Genomic DNA, 16512 nt, shown 5'->3' on the forward strand with positions numbered 1-16512 from the left:
ACACACACACACACACATACACACACACACACACACACATACACACACAGAAGCAAAAGTAGCTTGACAGTTGTTTGCATGGGAAGAGATGCAGGTTATGATGATTACAATAGTTTTATCAACTCAGAAGAATGTCACCACGGCACAGTGCACTAGGGACAATCTCGTAAGTGCTCAAACTGCCAGCCTTCATCATTCACACAGTCTTGTAGTCTGCCGGCTATCCTCCAGCTCGGCACAGAGACCTTTGCCTGCTTTTGCCTGCACCTGTATTTACTTAACCCTGTATATAGCCCACTGAGCCCACAGTTTCTAATTACTGACTTTAATATACTGCTCACAAACATTAGGGGATACTTTATCACTTTGTATTCATTTTGAAATATTCCCTAATGTTTGTGAGCAGTATATAGATAGATAATATCTGAAAGCCCTGTGTATTTGAAACTACTTTCATCCCCAGATTTAAAAAGAAGGAGAGAGAGGGAGAGAGAGAGAGAGAGAGAGAGAAGTCAAACAAAATAATTTCTGGGAAACTGGCCCATTGCTTACCTAAAGCCAAACAACTTCAAAGAGCCTCAGCTGGAACCCAGGTCATGTCAACTTTATTGTTTACACAAAGCCAGACTTCAGCTGGCAAGTCTTCACCTGAGAGCCTAAAAGGGTATATGGTGAAGCACATGACCTCAAACTGTAAGGTGAGGCGGTTCCTTAGGAATCGCCCAAACTTCCGAGAAGGGGCTGCTGATAGACAGGTTGTTGGACAGGGTGTAAAATGGCCTGTGGGGGAAGGGGTGTCATGTATACTCACATGTGAGCTGACCCTCCCAGTGTAAAGGCCCAGGACTTTGGTAAAGGGTGCTGTCATCATTGCCTTCGCTGCATATGCAGCCCAAGTTTTCACTTGACTATGCCACTTAGAAATCACCTTCGGATACCTTGGAGGGTCTGTAGGAGGTAAACATAGATAAGCTCATGGGAATCAGTTCTATCAGGGAGAGAGAGGTCAGCAGAGTTGGCTAGGATTGGCTGGGATGGGGGTGGGCAGCAGACCGCTCTGTAAAGAGAAGCAGATATAAGAGAAAGTCGAGAAATGCTCCACTTAACCATTCCAGGATTTCTGAACAGAAGACGTGGGCAGAACAAGAGAGAGGGCAATGGCCTGGTTTACCCTTTACCTTCTGCTTCTTCTCTGGGCCGTGGCTGGGGCCAGCACCCAGACCCAAAGCTCGTGCTGTGAGTATGCCATGTTTCCCAAGGATGTCAGGGAAGCAGTTGACCCAGGGACAGGCAGACACCTCAGACACAGGTCTGCGGACCAGCAAGTGGTTAAAAACAGCAATCCCTATATTGGTTCCAAAGTGGATGAGTCGGTATGAGCGTGGGTAGTGCATCTTTCCTGACTTAATAGTGTAAGTTCCTGGAGGGACAAGTCTATATATACATTTTATATTAAGAGAGATTGAAATACTGTTGCAGGAATGATGGTACAAAGACACACTCAGTGCCTGTTCTGACTAGGTACCACTCCTCGTGGGCGTTTTGGGTACTCAGAGTCATATCCCAAACCTTTAACTAACTCATCATGTAAGAATGAGAAGAAAAATAGATGCAAGGCAAACAGTGATTTCTGGGAATGTGCTAGAAATAATGTGAACTGTCCATGAGCCATATTGCTTGAAGTTGTTAAGTGAGAAATCACTTCCTTAAAGATAAGAATTATTTGAGAAGATGGAAGGACTAGTTAGTCTCCAAAGATTTCTCAACTTTTTCTCCATTTCTCTTAATTTTTAATTTAAAAAAATTTTAATTGAATTTACTGGGGTGACATTGGTTAAGAAAATTATACAGGTTTGGGGTGCACAATTCTGCAACACATCCTCTGTGCACTGCACTGTGTGTTCACCACCCCGAGTCATCTCCCTCCATCACCATTATCCCTCCTTCTCTTCCTCCCACCGCCCTTTCCCTCCTACAATCCCCACACTCCTGTCCGTGCCTGTAAGTTTGCTTGTGTGTTTTTTGCTTAATCTCTTCACCTTTTTCTTTAGTAATCACCCTTGAAGGGGTGTCTCTGCGGGTTGCTAGGCTAGTCCTGTCTTCCCCTACAGTACACAGGGAGCGTGCGTCTGTGAAGAGGGAATGAGAGGCAGGGGGTTCACGCACGGCTTCTCTCTTCTCAGCTGTTCCCCCGGCACAGCAGCCCTTGGTTAACAGTATACAAGTGTTTATGGAGAACTCCGTGACCAGCTCAGCCTTCCCCAATCCCAGTGTCCTCATTGCCATGAACCTGGCCGGAGCCCTCAACACGGAGGCCCAGAAGCTCCTGACTTACCAGCTCATGGCCAGCGACACAGACGGTGAGACGTCAGAGCCTCTCCATCCACCTGCTCCCTCAACCTTGCTCATTGTTCACCACCCCAGATCCCAACTCCCCGACCCCCAACCCAGTGCTGCCTCTGACTATACCCGAATCCCCCAAACACCTTTCCTGACATAACACCTGGGAAGAAATATGTGTGAAGTCAGGACATTCACAGAGGAGGCCAGTATGATAGAGACAGCTCCAAACTAGAGGAAGAAACAACGGGCTTCCAATTCTGTCTCTGCCGCTCATTAACTCTGTGACATTGAACAGGTTTCTTAATCTCGCTCAACCTCATTTTACTCATTTGCACCATGCAGCTGATTTTAATAACAGTAGCAATAATAATAACAAAAATAATAATAAGCAAATCTCTGTTCTGCTACCTCACAGGAGTTGCCCTGAAGCTCACATTAGAAAATAAAGTTAAAATTATTTTGCAACTGTAAGTTTTCATAGCTGAATGTGTAGGGGGTTCTTGCTGTGTTTCTACACAAATACCAGGGATTCTCAGTGCAGCTGTCAAGTCACACAGAGGCCACTAGATGAAATGTTCTTAAGTATTTTTCCATACTTCTTTCCTTAAGAATTAAGATAGACCAAAAAACTAATCACATTATTATTATTATTATTATTATTATTAATCAAAATGATCTGGAAAGAAGCAGAGGGTTCATCCCTGGGCCCCGGTGCTTTCTCTCACCTGAAAATACCTTTAACTGTTTTGTTCTCTGCTCTACAGCTCTGACCATTGGTCAGCTTGCACTCACCATTATGGCCCTCACCTCCTCCTGCCGGGACCCTGGGAATAAAGTAACAATCCTACAGGGACGAATGAAGAACTGGGCGCCTTCAGGTAAGACCTTGTCAGAAGGGAGGGGAGAGTGAGGCCAGTGGTCTTTCCTGAGAATTTTACACCTAGAAAGAAAAGAATGGAGAGTTGGAAGTTAGGAAAGAGACAAGGTGTCTCCACTCAGGTTCCTTCCGCTAATTTCGTAGGAGAGTTACTCACTTCCAATCCAAAACGAACCAGCAAAGACCACTAGCCCAGGAGCACAGACTCGTTCCTATGCCATCACCTGCCCAAAGACGACACCGTCCCTTTTATTTCATTCGCATGCCCGATGACGTTCTTATTATGAGAAATATCAATGGTGTATTCAACCAACATGGTGTCTTTCTTTCTGGACAGGTATTCTAGCAATGTCTGTTTTAAAAGATTTGTCATTTCTTTTCTCACAAACACCTCCGTTGTGGTGAATGTTAGTCTTACGAAGGCCTTCTCTCTCCTCCCAAGGCCCCAACGCGGAGGCGTCAAGCTTCTATGGGCCCAGTCTGGCGATCTTGGCATTGTGCTTGGAGAACCCAGAGTCGACCTTACCATTAGCAGCTCGTTTTGCCAAGACTGTGCAGGCCAACTCCTCTCCCTTCAATATAGGTGAGTCGGTGGCCACTGTCAAACTGCCCTGAGCTGAGAACACCCAGGGGAGGGCACTGCATGGCAGAGCTAAAGGGGAAAGTGGGGGGGCGGGGGGGGCTGGGGAGCATGGAAATGTCTGCAGAGGGGAGATATGTAACAAACATTTATTGGACATGTGAGTTAAGGAACAAACAAAAGGGAGAGACTAAAACATAGAAACCAGGACAATACTGAATCTCTGTCGGGAATAATAAACCCATCATCCAAGTTGGTTGTTGTTCCCAGGAAAATTATCAAATCAATGTCTAGACTCAGGTCTACCCTGAACCCTCTCTTTTAGCACTACTGATGCTTCTACACTCAATGCCTCTCCTTAGAATATCCAAATATTCTCTATTAAACAGCTCCTCTCTTTGCTAAGCCCCTTTCTAGGATACAACAGAACCATCTTGTTCCTACTTTCTGCAAGCATAGGGCTGTTTGTGAATGGAAGCTCTTTGTCTACAACACCATGGCTTTCTTGGGCCCACCCTTCTGAATCTAATGACCCCTCCCCTGTATAATGCCCCTTATTCATGGGTGCCTTCTCTCCTCTGCCACTCCCTAAGCCAAGGCATCATCTCAGGTTTCCACCCCCGTATCCATGCCTCCCTGGCAACCTCTCTCGCTTCAGGCTCATTCAGGCAAACAAGCAGGTAGATGTTTACTCAAGTCCCCTCCCTGTGGGTCAAGAACAGACTGCTCCCCATTTGCCATCTGGGGCATCTCTGTCCATTCAGGAAATCTGGACATTTTTTACAGCACTGGTTTCAATAATTGTCACCTTTAATGAGGTTATGTAACTTTAAGGTGGAGATTAGGGTTGGGAGGGGAAAATCAATGAAAGATAGATGGCATCTGACACATCTGTCATTTGTTCTGGTCTTGTTGGGCCAGAGCTTGCTCATTCAGTCCACACATCTTCTTCCGTAGAAATAGCAGATAATCCCCTGTCCTGAGTACTGTGGGGGATACTAAGCTCCCCCTACCTGGGAGTTCACAGAGCACCACCACCACAACAAAACAGCAGAGATGGCAAAACAGGTACAAACAACAAATGTTACAGAATTTCAGAAAAGAAATTGCACATGTTGTGCTGAGATGAGCAGAGAAGGCTTCACAGTGAGGTGGCCACAGCGAGGCCTTTGAGAATCGGTGACATTTTTGAAAGATGAACATTGGGATAAGAGACATGAGATTGAATATACCGCCAGTCTACATTAATTAAAAACATGAGCTGTGGAGTCATACAGATCTGGGCTCAGGTCCTGACACGGCTACTTCCTAACTGTGTGGGTTTGAGGAGTTCCTTAACCTCTCCACGACTCCATTTTCTCATCTCTTAAACGGAGATAATTATGGATTTCAAAGGTTGTCCTGAAGAGTGAAGGAGATGAGGTACCCGGAACACAACAAGCACACCATAAATGCTAGTTGTTCATATTGTTGTGGTGGTGGTTGTCTTATCCCCCTATGATTCACAGACACGGGAGCAATGGTGACTTTGGCTCTGACCTGTATGTACAACAAGATCCCTGTGGGCTCAGAGGAAGGTTACAGAACCCTGTTTAGTGGGGTACTGAAGAATACTGTGGAGAATATCAGCATGAGAATCAAAGAGAATGGCCTCATCGGGGACATCTACAGCACTGGCCTTGCCATGCAGGTAGGCACATCACTGATGCTCTTCGTTGGGTCCGTGCCAGTAAGACTGGATTATAGGGTCAAGAGAACAAGCTTCTAATATCTCTGGGAAAGACCGGCTAGTGTGACTTTAGACAGCTTCCTTGTGGTGCCTGTGCCTCCATGTCTGTACCGGTAAAATGCAGGCAAGTGTTAACTCCTCCCTACCTTATAGGTAAAACATGTAAAAACAAATCTACATAAACTCTTTTCCCTTCCTTGGGTTGGAAAAAAACAACAAGTAAATCCAAGAAATATATTAGTTTATTATTAATAATGATCAATTTATTCATAACAATTATAAACTAATGGAAGTGTGATGTAAAAAATATAAGGATATTAAAATAGGTCCTCAATAAAATACTGAATTTTCTAATTCCATCTTGCCAGTCCAGTATTTTTTTTTTTAAAAACTCTTTATCTTGATCCAAAAGATGGGACAGGCTTGTATTCAAGATGATTAATGGAAGTACTCTAAAACTGAGCTCTACTTCAATCTTATTATCACCTCACAATGAGCCCTAATAAATGCCGAGCCAGGTGTGTCTGGTAACCAGGTCCATATTACATTTCTCTAGTATAGATTATTAGGCTTGGATTATATGAAATGATTATATAAGATTAGGGTTGATTAGGGCAGCATCCTCCCATGGAAAACACAACAGTGATAGTGGGGAGAAATAACCAACTAGAACCAGAAACTAATGGGTCACCTAAGGCCAAATCCACTATTTCAAACTAAAAAGTTTATGCTTCAAAGTTTCAAAATGCCCTGTGAGATTGACAGAAAAATGACATCATGATCTTCCCAACTCAGAAAGCCCAGGAAACAGAGAGTCCTGGAGTTCCAGCCAGACCTAAATCCAACAGAGCTCTGGACTACTGTTAGAGGGAAATCCTTTGGGGAGAGAGGTGGATGGAGACTGGTATTGATAGTCCACTTATTAAAAATTAGCAAAAGGCATAAACAGACTAGAAATTAATATATGTTTACATAAGTTTAGATAAGAGTAAATATATACAAATCCCCACTCCCATGCACCATGTATGGGAGCAAGTAACAAGAAATCCGTTTCTATGTCAGGTCACGGCCAATGGCCTGCTGTGGAACAGGGGGCTGCTGTTGCCATGGCTGAGTCATACAGCACCCATCCCAGGGTTCAGGTCTAGAAAGCTTTGTGTAACAAAGGCAGTGTTAAAAGGATAGGAAATGGGTTTTAGTTAAGACTCACTTAATAACCTTGCTTCACCTTAGCACCAGAAAGAGATGTGTTTGCTTTGGCTAACTTGGTTTGTAAATTCTGTTTGGGATTTTTAGCACCTGCAGAGTATACTCTGATAAGCTGTTCCTGAGAATTAAAGCTTTTCTTATCAAAAGGCAAGACCTCGTTCCTACGTAGATAACCGGCCATGTGGATTTCTTCTCAGTTATAATAAAAAGTCTCCTCCTGCTTCCCTAATGGCCCATGTTTGGAGTTGCCCCAGGCAGCCTGAAGTGTGAAACCACCAAATGTCTAATATATAACCTTCTTCTAATCTAAAGTGTTCCGGTGTAGAAAACCAAAGGGTTCTGGATACATAACAACAACTTAGATTTAAATCCCAGATCTGCCACCATCTTAGGCAAATGTTGAATTGATCCGAATTTCTTTTTTTGCAAAGATATAAAAAAGAAAATCCCAGGCATAATGTGGTGTCCAACAACTGCTGGAGGTCCCTCCCAGCAGAAGAGTGGTGACATTAGGCTTCCTCTTCAGCCTTCACTCATCCTCTTCTAGGATGTCAGTGGCCTTCAAGTGGCCTAAGCCACCTACATTGCTTCCCAAATGCACTCATGAGGCACTTCCTCTGTTCCAGAATAGCTTCTCTTTCTTCCATCAATATCCTAATGCTCTAATGTCTCCTCTAATAGAAACTGAACTCAGAAAGGGTTCTGATACACTTCCTCATGCAAGGTTATTAGTGACTTCACACAGCTTACTGTGTTACTCCTCTCCAGACTGTTGGCAACAGTAGCGTTTATCCCAAGGGGATACATCTCACTTAGTGGGATTTGGGAGGTGAATATGGCACATGAACAAGATATGGTTGCTGAAAAGTACCTACTTGATGCCCCTAAACCCAAATGCCCAACAAAGTGGCCTCTGGCAAGAGCCATGTTTCATGGTTGCCGAGGTTAATAGCAATGATTGTACCTGTCAAAACTGTCCAGTTGCTCACACTACTGCCTCTGCCTCACAAAGCCTTTTCTGACACCCCTCTCCCTTTGCCCATTTCCCATATCAAGCTTCAGATAAATCAGTCATCAGCAATCTGAGCCCATTAATACGCTCTGGTGGCCATGGTCAGCACAGTCCTAAAGGGAGGGAGGTGGTGATGATAGCTTACATTATGAAATGATTAATCATTATGAAATGATTTTGTTTATCATCCCATATGACCCCCCCAAAAGTAAGCAGGAGTTATCATTTCTATTTTACTCACGAGACGTAAAACTCAGCAACGCAGACTAAGTTGCCTGGTGTGTTAATCAAGATTCATTTTGCAAATAACAAAATTCCCAGTGATTTTTGCTTAAGAAAAATGGAGACACTATTTCACATAAACTGGGGTCCAGGGAGGGATTAAGTGATGTCGGGATTCATCAGAATAAAGGGCTCCAATCATGATATCAGGGACCAATCTTTATCTTTTTTTCATGTCTCAGCCCTGGTTTTTGTCATTCTTTCCTGCTCCTTGGCTTTTTTTTTTTAATGTCCAAGGAAGATGGTCACTAGCAGCTCAACATGTACTTAGATGGTACCAGTTGAATAACCCCCATAGGAACATAAAATGCTTTTCTTTTCCAATGTCTGTATATCAGGGAAGGACTTTGAGACTTGTTTGGAGGTTCTAGCAGGGGAGCGCAGCTACTCGTATACCCTTGACCGAAGAACGGTCCTCTCCTCCAGCGGGGAAGGTTGTCTTCTTCCACGGAGCGCGCAACTGCGGAAGGGACGCACATGGAGCGGTGAGGGAGGAAGGGGACACCCGCCTAGCCAGCCAGATCAGCCGAATCAACCCTAGCGATCAATGGGGTGACAGATTGCAGCCAGATCGCCCTCACATCCCAGGGAAGGACTTTAATTAGCACATGTGTCCACCAATCACTGTCATGAAGAGGATGGCATTCCATGATTGTCCTAGCCCAGGCTATGAGTTCACCTCTGTGGTCAGGGTGGTGGAGCCTCCGGCTGACAGTCCCAACACGATCACAAAGTGTGGGAGGAGTCTACCAAAGGATGTGTAGGACAACGCAAAACAAAAGAGCTCTACTATGTTTAGATGACCACGCTGTCCTAGACTGAAGCTCCCCTGGAGCTTGCTTTGCCCAGCTCTCGCCCTCATTCTTTGCCCGAGAACTGTTTGTAAGTACAGCAGCCCTAATAGTGTTCCCTAAATCTAAGTGCAAGACCACCATGGCAGATACAGTGCTAAGTGGTGGGGGGATGCAGCAGGAAACAAGATAGACGTTCTTAAGCAGCTTTAGTTTGGACTCTGGGTGGACACAGAGATTAATGACCAAGTGTATTCCTTATAAGGCATATAAAAGGCCAACTCTCAACTATGCCTAATGTGCCTCTCTCTCTCCCTCTCTCTCTCTCTCTCTCTCTTCCAGGCTCTTTCCGTGACACCTCAGCAACCCAACAAGGAGTGGAACTGCGAGAAGACTATGTATGCAATACTTAACGAGATTAAGCAGGGGAAATTCCACAACCCCATGTCCATTGCCCAAATCCTCCCTTCCCTGGAAGGCAAGACATACCTAGACGTGCCCCACGTGTCTTGCAGCCCTGGTAAGAACTCCTAACATCTGCCTTCCTTCTGTCCTAAACTGGCAACTTAAGACAAGAATGTCATATGCATCCATTTTAAGTGGCACACAGGCTTTTTATGTTCATTACTTCTATGTAGGCAGAACCACATCTGACTTCCAATCCTCAAGAGCTGTGTGGTAACACACCGCCACATCCCATCCTGCACTCAGGATGCAGCCCTCATGTCTACCTCATTCAGCACGCATTTGGTGAGCGCCTACTATGAGTAAAGCATTTTGTGAGGTGCTGACTCAGAGGGAAGATCCATAGTCCTAACAATCAAATAACATACAACTTCATTCATTCATTCATTTGGTACATTTGTCAAATGTACCAAATATGCAGTATCTTATTAAATCTTCTCTTTACAAAATCAGCTGACAAATATGTAGACAAAAACAACAAAATTTGGAAGAATGAAATGACTATTAGATAGAAATAGAAGCTGCATACAGGGCAAAAGCAGAGAAAGTATAGCCAATTGTTGACTTTGTTAGGAAGGCTTAGGATAAAAACCAAATTGACATTTCAGCCAAGCCTTAAAGATCTAAATATGAACCCTTGGTGTTCACAGCACACCAATGGGATGGGGGTAGAATCCTGGCACACACCTTTTTATTTGAAATAACTTTATTTTGCCCAATTACAGATATAATACAGAGATACAATGCAGAAATATGCATTAAGATAGTGGGAGTCCTACATAAAAATGTTATCATTCCTGAGATAACTAGCCCTTGGTATAGATTCCTCCAACTCTTTCTCCTATTCAAATACCAATATATAGTATTATTAATCTTATGTTGCATGGACTTCCTAACATAAGCAGAGATAATAAACTCCTTGTCTATATCAGAGCAGAATCTGCAGAGACCACAATAAAGTAATCTAATCCCAATTATACCAAACACAGCCACATTTACCTAATCTTAAGCTACTTCCTAGTGATTCCTTAGCTTTAACCAGGTGAGTCCTTTCCAGGATTCTGTAATAGTTGCCCAGGTGCTCTGTTAAATAGTCCAACATGTACTATCTTTGTTTACAGATTCTTAGGGTTAACAGAAACCACACAAATGAATAGTAAGTACCATGTAAAATACATGACTTAGGGCTCTCACTCCTCCCTTCAAGTTAAAAATTCTTTTAACAAAATAAATGTTCATTGTAAAATGAGCTGTCAGTTCTTTAGCTATGATCAAGTCTCTAGAATGGAAATAGAGAGCTTTACAGACCACACCAGTTCCTCAGAACAATCCACAAACTCATTGCCTGTTCTTGAAATGTTTTCTGGGATGGGTTGCCAACAAGAAAGATTCTGCACTATGAATACAAACCCCGTAGTCTTTACAAATTTGGCCTCTTTGCTCTTCACAGATCATGAGGTGCAACCAACTCTGCCAAACTATCCTAGTCCTGTCCCCACCGCAGCATCCAACATCACTGTCATATATACCATCAATAACCAGCTGAGGGGGGTGGATCTGCTCTTCAATGTAACCATCGATGTGAGTGTGAAAAGTGGATCCGTGCTACTTGTGGTCCTAGAAGAAGCACAACGCAAAAACCCCACATTCAAGTGAGCGCTACAAGTGGTATTCGCCACTCTCTCAGAGCCTGACCTGAATTCCCATTTTCACTCTCTCTCTTTCCCTCATTTACTTACTTTTTTCCTCTCATAATTTAACAGATTTTTATTTAATAGCCCAATTGAGAGCCTACAATCTCTCATGAAAAATTAAATCACTACAAGTCAATATATAATAGAGTTTTTAAAAACATGAATTCAAAAGAGAGAGAGTCTGGAGAAGTCAAGAAGGCTTATGGCTTTGGACCACATTCAAAGAATAGGTACTATAGAGGAAAATAGGAGAGGTTGGTGTCTAGGGAGAGGAAATGGCTAGGACAAAGCATTCAAGACAGGAATGGGCAAGGAATTCAAGACCGATGAATAGTCTAGCTTGACTAGAGAAGAGACATTGAGATTTAATTAAGTCTGGAGGATAGATTGGGTGATATTATCAAAGCCTGAAATACCAGGCTAAGGAGGTTGGACTTCATATTGTGGAGCAGCACTGCAAGATTTTGAACATGAAAAGCCAGGCTGTAAAATGTTAAATGCTGGGGCATGAGTGACTACAGTAAAGAAGCTGTAAAGTGATGAGGACCTCATCTAGGACAAATGGACTCATAGCAAGGAAGACTCCACACAGCTCTGTGAGTACTGGATGTAGGAGTCGAGAAAGAAGTTTCAACACTATTGACAGGAGTGTCAGGAAGAGAGAATGACTTTCAGAGAAAAAGACATAATTCCTCTAGACATTTTTAATTGTGGGTGTTTGCAAGAGAAGCATTGAGAAGCTATTGGAGGGATAGAGGGAGTTCTAGAAAAAGAGATCAGAACATACAAAAGAGATTGGATATCTTCTGATGAAGGTGATGATTGAAGTTAAAGAACTGTGCAGATACAGTGCTCCCAACAAAACCAAGAGACAGATCTAATTATTCCCATTCTATAGTCGCAACTACTTAGGCCCAAAGCAGTTAAGTAATATTCCTAAGGTCACATAATGTGTACCTAATAGAGTTGACATCTGAACCCGGAGCTGAGTGACTCTGAAGCTCATGTGCCTTCTAGTGCCCTGCTGGGGAAGAGCAGACTACAGAAATAAATCACAGGAGAAAGTTAAATTTGGGGGAATGCTTATAGTTTGCAAAAAAAGAAAGCAGTAGAGAAATGTGGAGAAAATTGAGCTATAGGAAGACTAGAGGGGAAATGTCAGGTCATGTCAAGGAAAAGAAGAGAGAGTTTCAAAAGAAAGATAACATGATCCAAATTCGCAGGTGTCAAGGAGGAAAACTGACAAGTCCACAGGGTTAATCATGTGTCTGCTGCCCACAGCCCAGCTCCAAAACTTCCCTAACTTTTATAGACAAATCAGGATAAAAATCACATTTCAAGAACACTTAATTTGCAAACAACCCTCTAAATATAATTTACTTCTCTGGGCTTAGCTTTCATTTTTGCCTGATTTTTCTTTTTCTGACTGTAAATGTAATAAAAATACACACAGCAGACATTTTGAGGAGGAAAAGCATAAAGAGAGAAACAAAACCTTTATAGCTCATCCACAATACAATTACTGTTACTGTTTTTTATAAATTTGTGTTTTTCTCTATACATGTTACAAATACTTGTGATTCACTATATACAGAGGATATATATTTCATATAAAATTTATTCCACATTCTCATTTAACATTATTGTATAAGTCTTTTCCAATGTCACTAAAAATTGTTGAAAAATATAATTTTCAATTTTCATAACTGCAATATGTACAATGTTGGATGTTTCTTCCAACCCTCAACTAATTATTTTCCCATTGTTGGACACTTATATTTTTTTAATGTGCCTATTAATAGTTTTCTTTTAAAAACCATTCATTTTAATTTCATTTAATTCCAAGTGATTTCATATTTATTAGTCATTTGCATTTTCTCTTTTAAGCAGGATTTTATCGGATCTTTCAAGCATGTAAATGTCTCAGTCTCTTCATCTTAACCCCTTATTGCCTGACCTGAAGTGAGATGTTAATTATATATATGAGTTTATTCTTACAGATTTGAAACCACAATGACATCTTGGGGCCCTGTCGTCTCTTCTATCAACAACATCGCTGAAAATGTAAATCACAAGACATATTGGCAGTTTCTTAGTGACAAGACACCTTTGAATGAAGGTGAGAGAATTAGAGGAGTGTGGGCATTACCTCCATGTTTTGAAGGCTACATGCTTTTATTTCCTTATTGAATTCATCCATTGAATCATTAAATAATTGTAAGATTTTATGCGTATTTATAATATGTGTATATACAATGGTTACATATATGTAGATATACCAATACATTATGAATATATAATGATTAAATAGGTATATGATTAATAAATAATAGATAGATAGATAAAATGGGTGGCTATCTAAAATAGCTTCTTTAAAAAAAATCAAGAATTCTGACTTCATTCTGAGAAAACATACAGTGAACAAGAAAAGTGGATTGATCTACTTAAACCAAAAAGGGTTGAAGAGGGAAAAAACAAATAATGTGAGAGAGACAGAAAAAAAAAAGGAAAAAGTAGTGTGTGATCTAAGAAGATGGCTGCTTTGGGACTATAAAATTAAACATGTATATGTAAACAAAAGCACAATGTTTGTAGCCCGTGGGAAACAAATATGAGGGATAGAATAATAGCCATTTGTATAGTGGTGTTATCTTTTCTTGTTTCAGACGTCTACCCTGTCGGTATTAGTGACTCTCTTTTTACAGAGAAAGAAACTAAGTCTAAGAGACAGGAAAGGCACATGTCTAGCACGTGACAGCAGACGGTACAGCCCAGAATGAGCGTGCTTTATACCACAGTATCATTCAGATTCATTCCTCACCTTCTTGTGCTGTACTGCTTTGTGGGTTTTTGTTGTTGTTTTTTACAGAGACAGAGAGAGTCAGAGAGAGGGACAGATAGGGACAGACAGACAGGAACAGAGAGAGATGAGAAGCATCAATCATCAGTTTTTTGTTGTGACACCTTAGTTGTTCATTGATTGCTTTCTCATATGTGCCTTGACCGCGGGCCTTTAGCAGACCGAGTAACCCCTTGCTCGAGCCAGCGACCTTGGGTCCACGCTGGTGAGCTTTTGCTCAAACCAGATAAGCCCACACTCAAACTGGTGGCCTTCGGGTCTCAAGCCTGGGTCTTTTGCATCCCAGTCTGATGCTCTATCCACTGTGCCACCGCCTGGTCAGGCTGTGTTTTAATTTTAAAGAGAGGAATGTCTGTACGTGCATCTCGTGTGGGGAAAAGTGGGACAGATAAATCTCAGAAATCAGAAAAACTTGAACATTCTTTAAAAGTTTTGGCCCTGGCCCTGGCCGGTTGGCTCAGCGGTAGAGCGTCGGCCTAGCGTGCGGAGGACCCGGGTTCGATTCCCGGCCAGGGCACACAGGAGAAGCGCCCATTTGCTTCTCCACCCCTCCGCCGCGCTTTCCTCTCTGTCTCTCTCTTCCCCTCCCGCAGCCAAGGCTCCACTGGAGCAAAGATGGCCCAGGCGCTGGGGATGGCTCTGTGGCCTCTGCCTCAGGCGCTAGAGTGGCTCTGGTCGCAACATGGCGACGCCCAGGATGGGCAGATTATCGCCCCCTGGTGGGCAGAGCGTAGCCCCTGGTGGGCGTGCCGGGTGGATCCCGGTCGGGCGCATGCGGGAGTCTGTCTGACTGTCTCTCCCCGTTTCCAGCTTCAGAAAAATGAAAAAAAAAAAAAAATATTTTATATAAAAAAAAAAAGTTTTGGCCCTGGCTAGTTGGCTCAGCAGTACAGTGTCAACCTGACGTGTGGAAGTCTCAGGTTCAATTCCCAGTCAGGAAACATGGAAGAAGTGACCATTTGCTTCTCCACCCCTCCTGTCTCCCTTTTCTCTCTCTATCTCTTTCTTCTCCTCCTGCAGCCATGGCTCAGTTGGAGCAAGTTGACCCTGGGTGCTGAGCATGGCTCCATGGCCTTGCCTCAGGTGCTAAAATAACTTGGCTGCTGAGAATTGGAGTAAAGCCCCAGATGGACAGAGCATCACCTAATAGGGAGTTTGCTGGGTGGATTATGGTTAGGGTGCATGCGGGAGTCTGTCTCTCTGCATCCCTGCCTCCCTGTCTCTCACTCAATAAAATTAATCAATCAGTCAATCAATTAATTAATTAATTAATTAAAGTTTTGCACCAAAACTAACACATCCTCCAACTTAAAGGGCAATGGTGTCTGGTTTTGACTAAGGATGTTGTTACCTGGTTGATCTGATATTAATCGTTGTCATGTAGAGAGATGAGAAGCCAAATAAAGTTACAGCAGAGCCGAGACTGGGCTCCATAAAGATGCTTCAGCATCCAAGATTCCAAGGGAGAGAGATGTTTTTCTGAGAGTCTCTTACATATTTAACAAAACCGGGAATTGCAGCAAAGCATATAAGAAGAATCACACGGGCCTTGATTAGAAGCTCTTTCTCCTATTTACTAGCTGCATTAGGCAAGTAGTGAATCTTGTCTGAGCCAGTTTCCACAGCATAAAATGGAAATAGTTATAATCATTTCTTGGGTAACTGTGAGGATGATAATGTGTTTAAAATAAGTGCAATGTCATTGGCACAGCATGTGTTCAAAAATGCTAATCATTATTTCTTATTAGTTCCCCTGCCACCTTCATCTCAAGAATTGCCTAGGGAACTTAAATCAGGCTTACTCTCCTGGGTGCCAATTAGCACCATTCTCTGAAGAAAAGGATGGGAAACAGAAAGACCCCAGAGACCTAAAACGATGTGGGCCTGGGATTGTCCTTTCTGATGCCGGACTACTTGAAAGCCAACCATCAACATTGTCATCATCTAGCTTTCCTGCCCTGAAAAACAAAAATTCAAACAAAATTAAAAGTGAACATAAGTTTCTGCCCTGAATGCTCTAAATCTGGCTTACATGAGCCATTTTAATAATAATCACCATTTATCAAATACTTGCTATGTGCCAGGTACTATATTAGGCATCTAGTGTCATTATTTCCAATCCAGGGTAAATACTATTACATATGAGGCTCGCACGGTTTAATAGGCTTGCTCAAAGACATGCTCTATTTTGCCACCCAGAGCCTGGAAACAAGGACTCCCCTCCATCTCAATTCAACACTCCTTCCATACTCTCCAGGCTCCAAGCTGCCCATTCACTCTACAGTGAATTTACTCCTCTACTGATGGGCTGATCCTTTGGGAGTTGGGGATGGTTCTATGCACCTTGATGACCTCCTGTTTCCCTCTGCCATTTTCAGGAGTTGCTGACTATGTACCTTTCAACAGTGAGCACATCACAGCCAATTTCACCCAGTACTAAGAACGAGGTGGGTTCAGGTTCTACTGAACATCTCCACAGGATGGCTGGAATTTTTTTCATGTCATTTCAAGTCTATATAAAGCCATGGATATCTACAATGGTACCATATTCCTGGTAAAAACATGGAAACCAAATACACAATAAATGATGCAAACTTCTCTAGAGTCTTAATATCTGTGACCCATGAAAACAAAGTCCAGCTTCTCAAGGCAATGACTGCCAGTCATCAA

General features: G+C 42.7%; 1 protein-coding gene across 1 annotated transcript; it reads left to right on the top strand.

Moving 5' to 3' along the window:
• Window positions 1-1086: 1086 nt before the first annotated feature.
• CBLIF (cobalamin binding intrinsic factor) lies at window positions 1087-16440 on the top strand. The gene is made up of 9 exons (XM_066360402.1): window positions 1087-1236; window positions 2184-2360; window positions 3108-3221; window positions 3663-3803; window positions 5309-5490; window positions 9166-9343; window positions 10739-10940; window positions 12983-13101; window positions 16221-16440. The coding sequence occupies exons 1-9, from the start codon at window positions 1158-1160 to the stop codon at window positions 16280-16282; spliced, it is 1254 nt and encodes a 417-aa protein (XP_066216499.1). The 5' UTR covers window positions 1087-1157; the 3' UTR covers window positions 16283-16440.
• Window positions 16441-16512: the final 72 nt, after the last annotated feature.

This window comes from Saccopteryx leptura, chromosome 1, assembly GCF_036850995.1.
Source record: "Saccopteryx leptura isolate mSacLep1 chromosome 1, mSacLep1_pri_phased_curated, whole genome shotgun sequence".
Classification (NCBI taxonomy): domain Eukaryota; kingdom Metazoa; phylum Chordata; class Mammalia; order Chiroptera; family Emballonuridae; genus Saccopteryx; species Saccopteryx leptura.

What these genes read in the sequence shown, in the direction of transcription:
- CBLIF (XM_066360402.1), top strand. Translation starts at nt 1,158, where the DNA reads ATGGCCTGGTTTACCCTTTACCTTCTGCTTCTTCTCTGGGCCGTGGCT. An exon ending in CATGGCCAGCGACACAGACG is followed by an intron (nt 2,361 to 3,107) that starts GTGAGACGTCAG and finishes TCTGCTCTACAG; the next exon opens with CTCTGACCATTGGTCAGCTT. An exon ending in CGCAAAAACCCCACATTCAA is followed by an intron (nt 10,941 to 12,982) that starts GTGAGCGCTACA and finishes TTATTCTTACAG; the next exon opens with ATTTGAAACCACAATGACAT.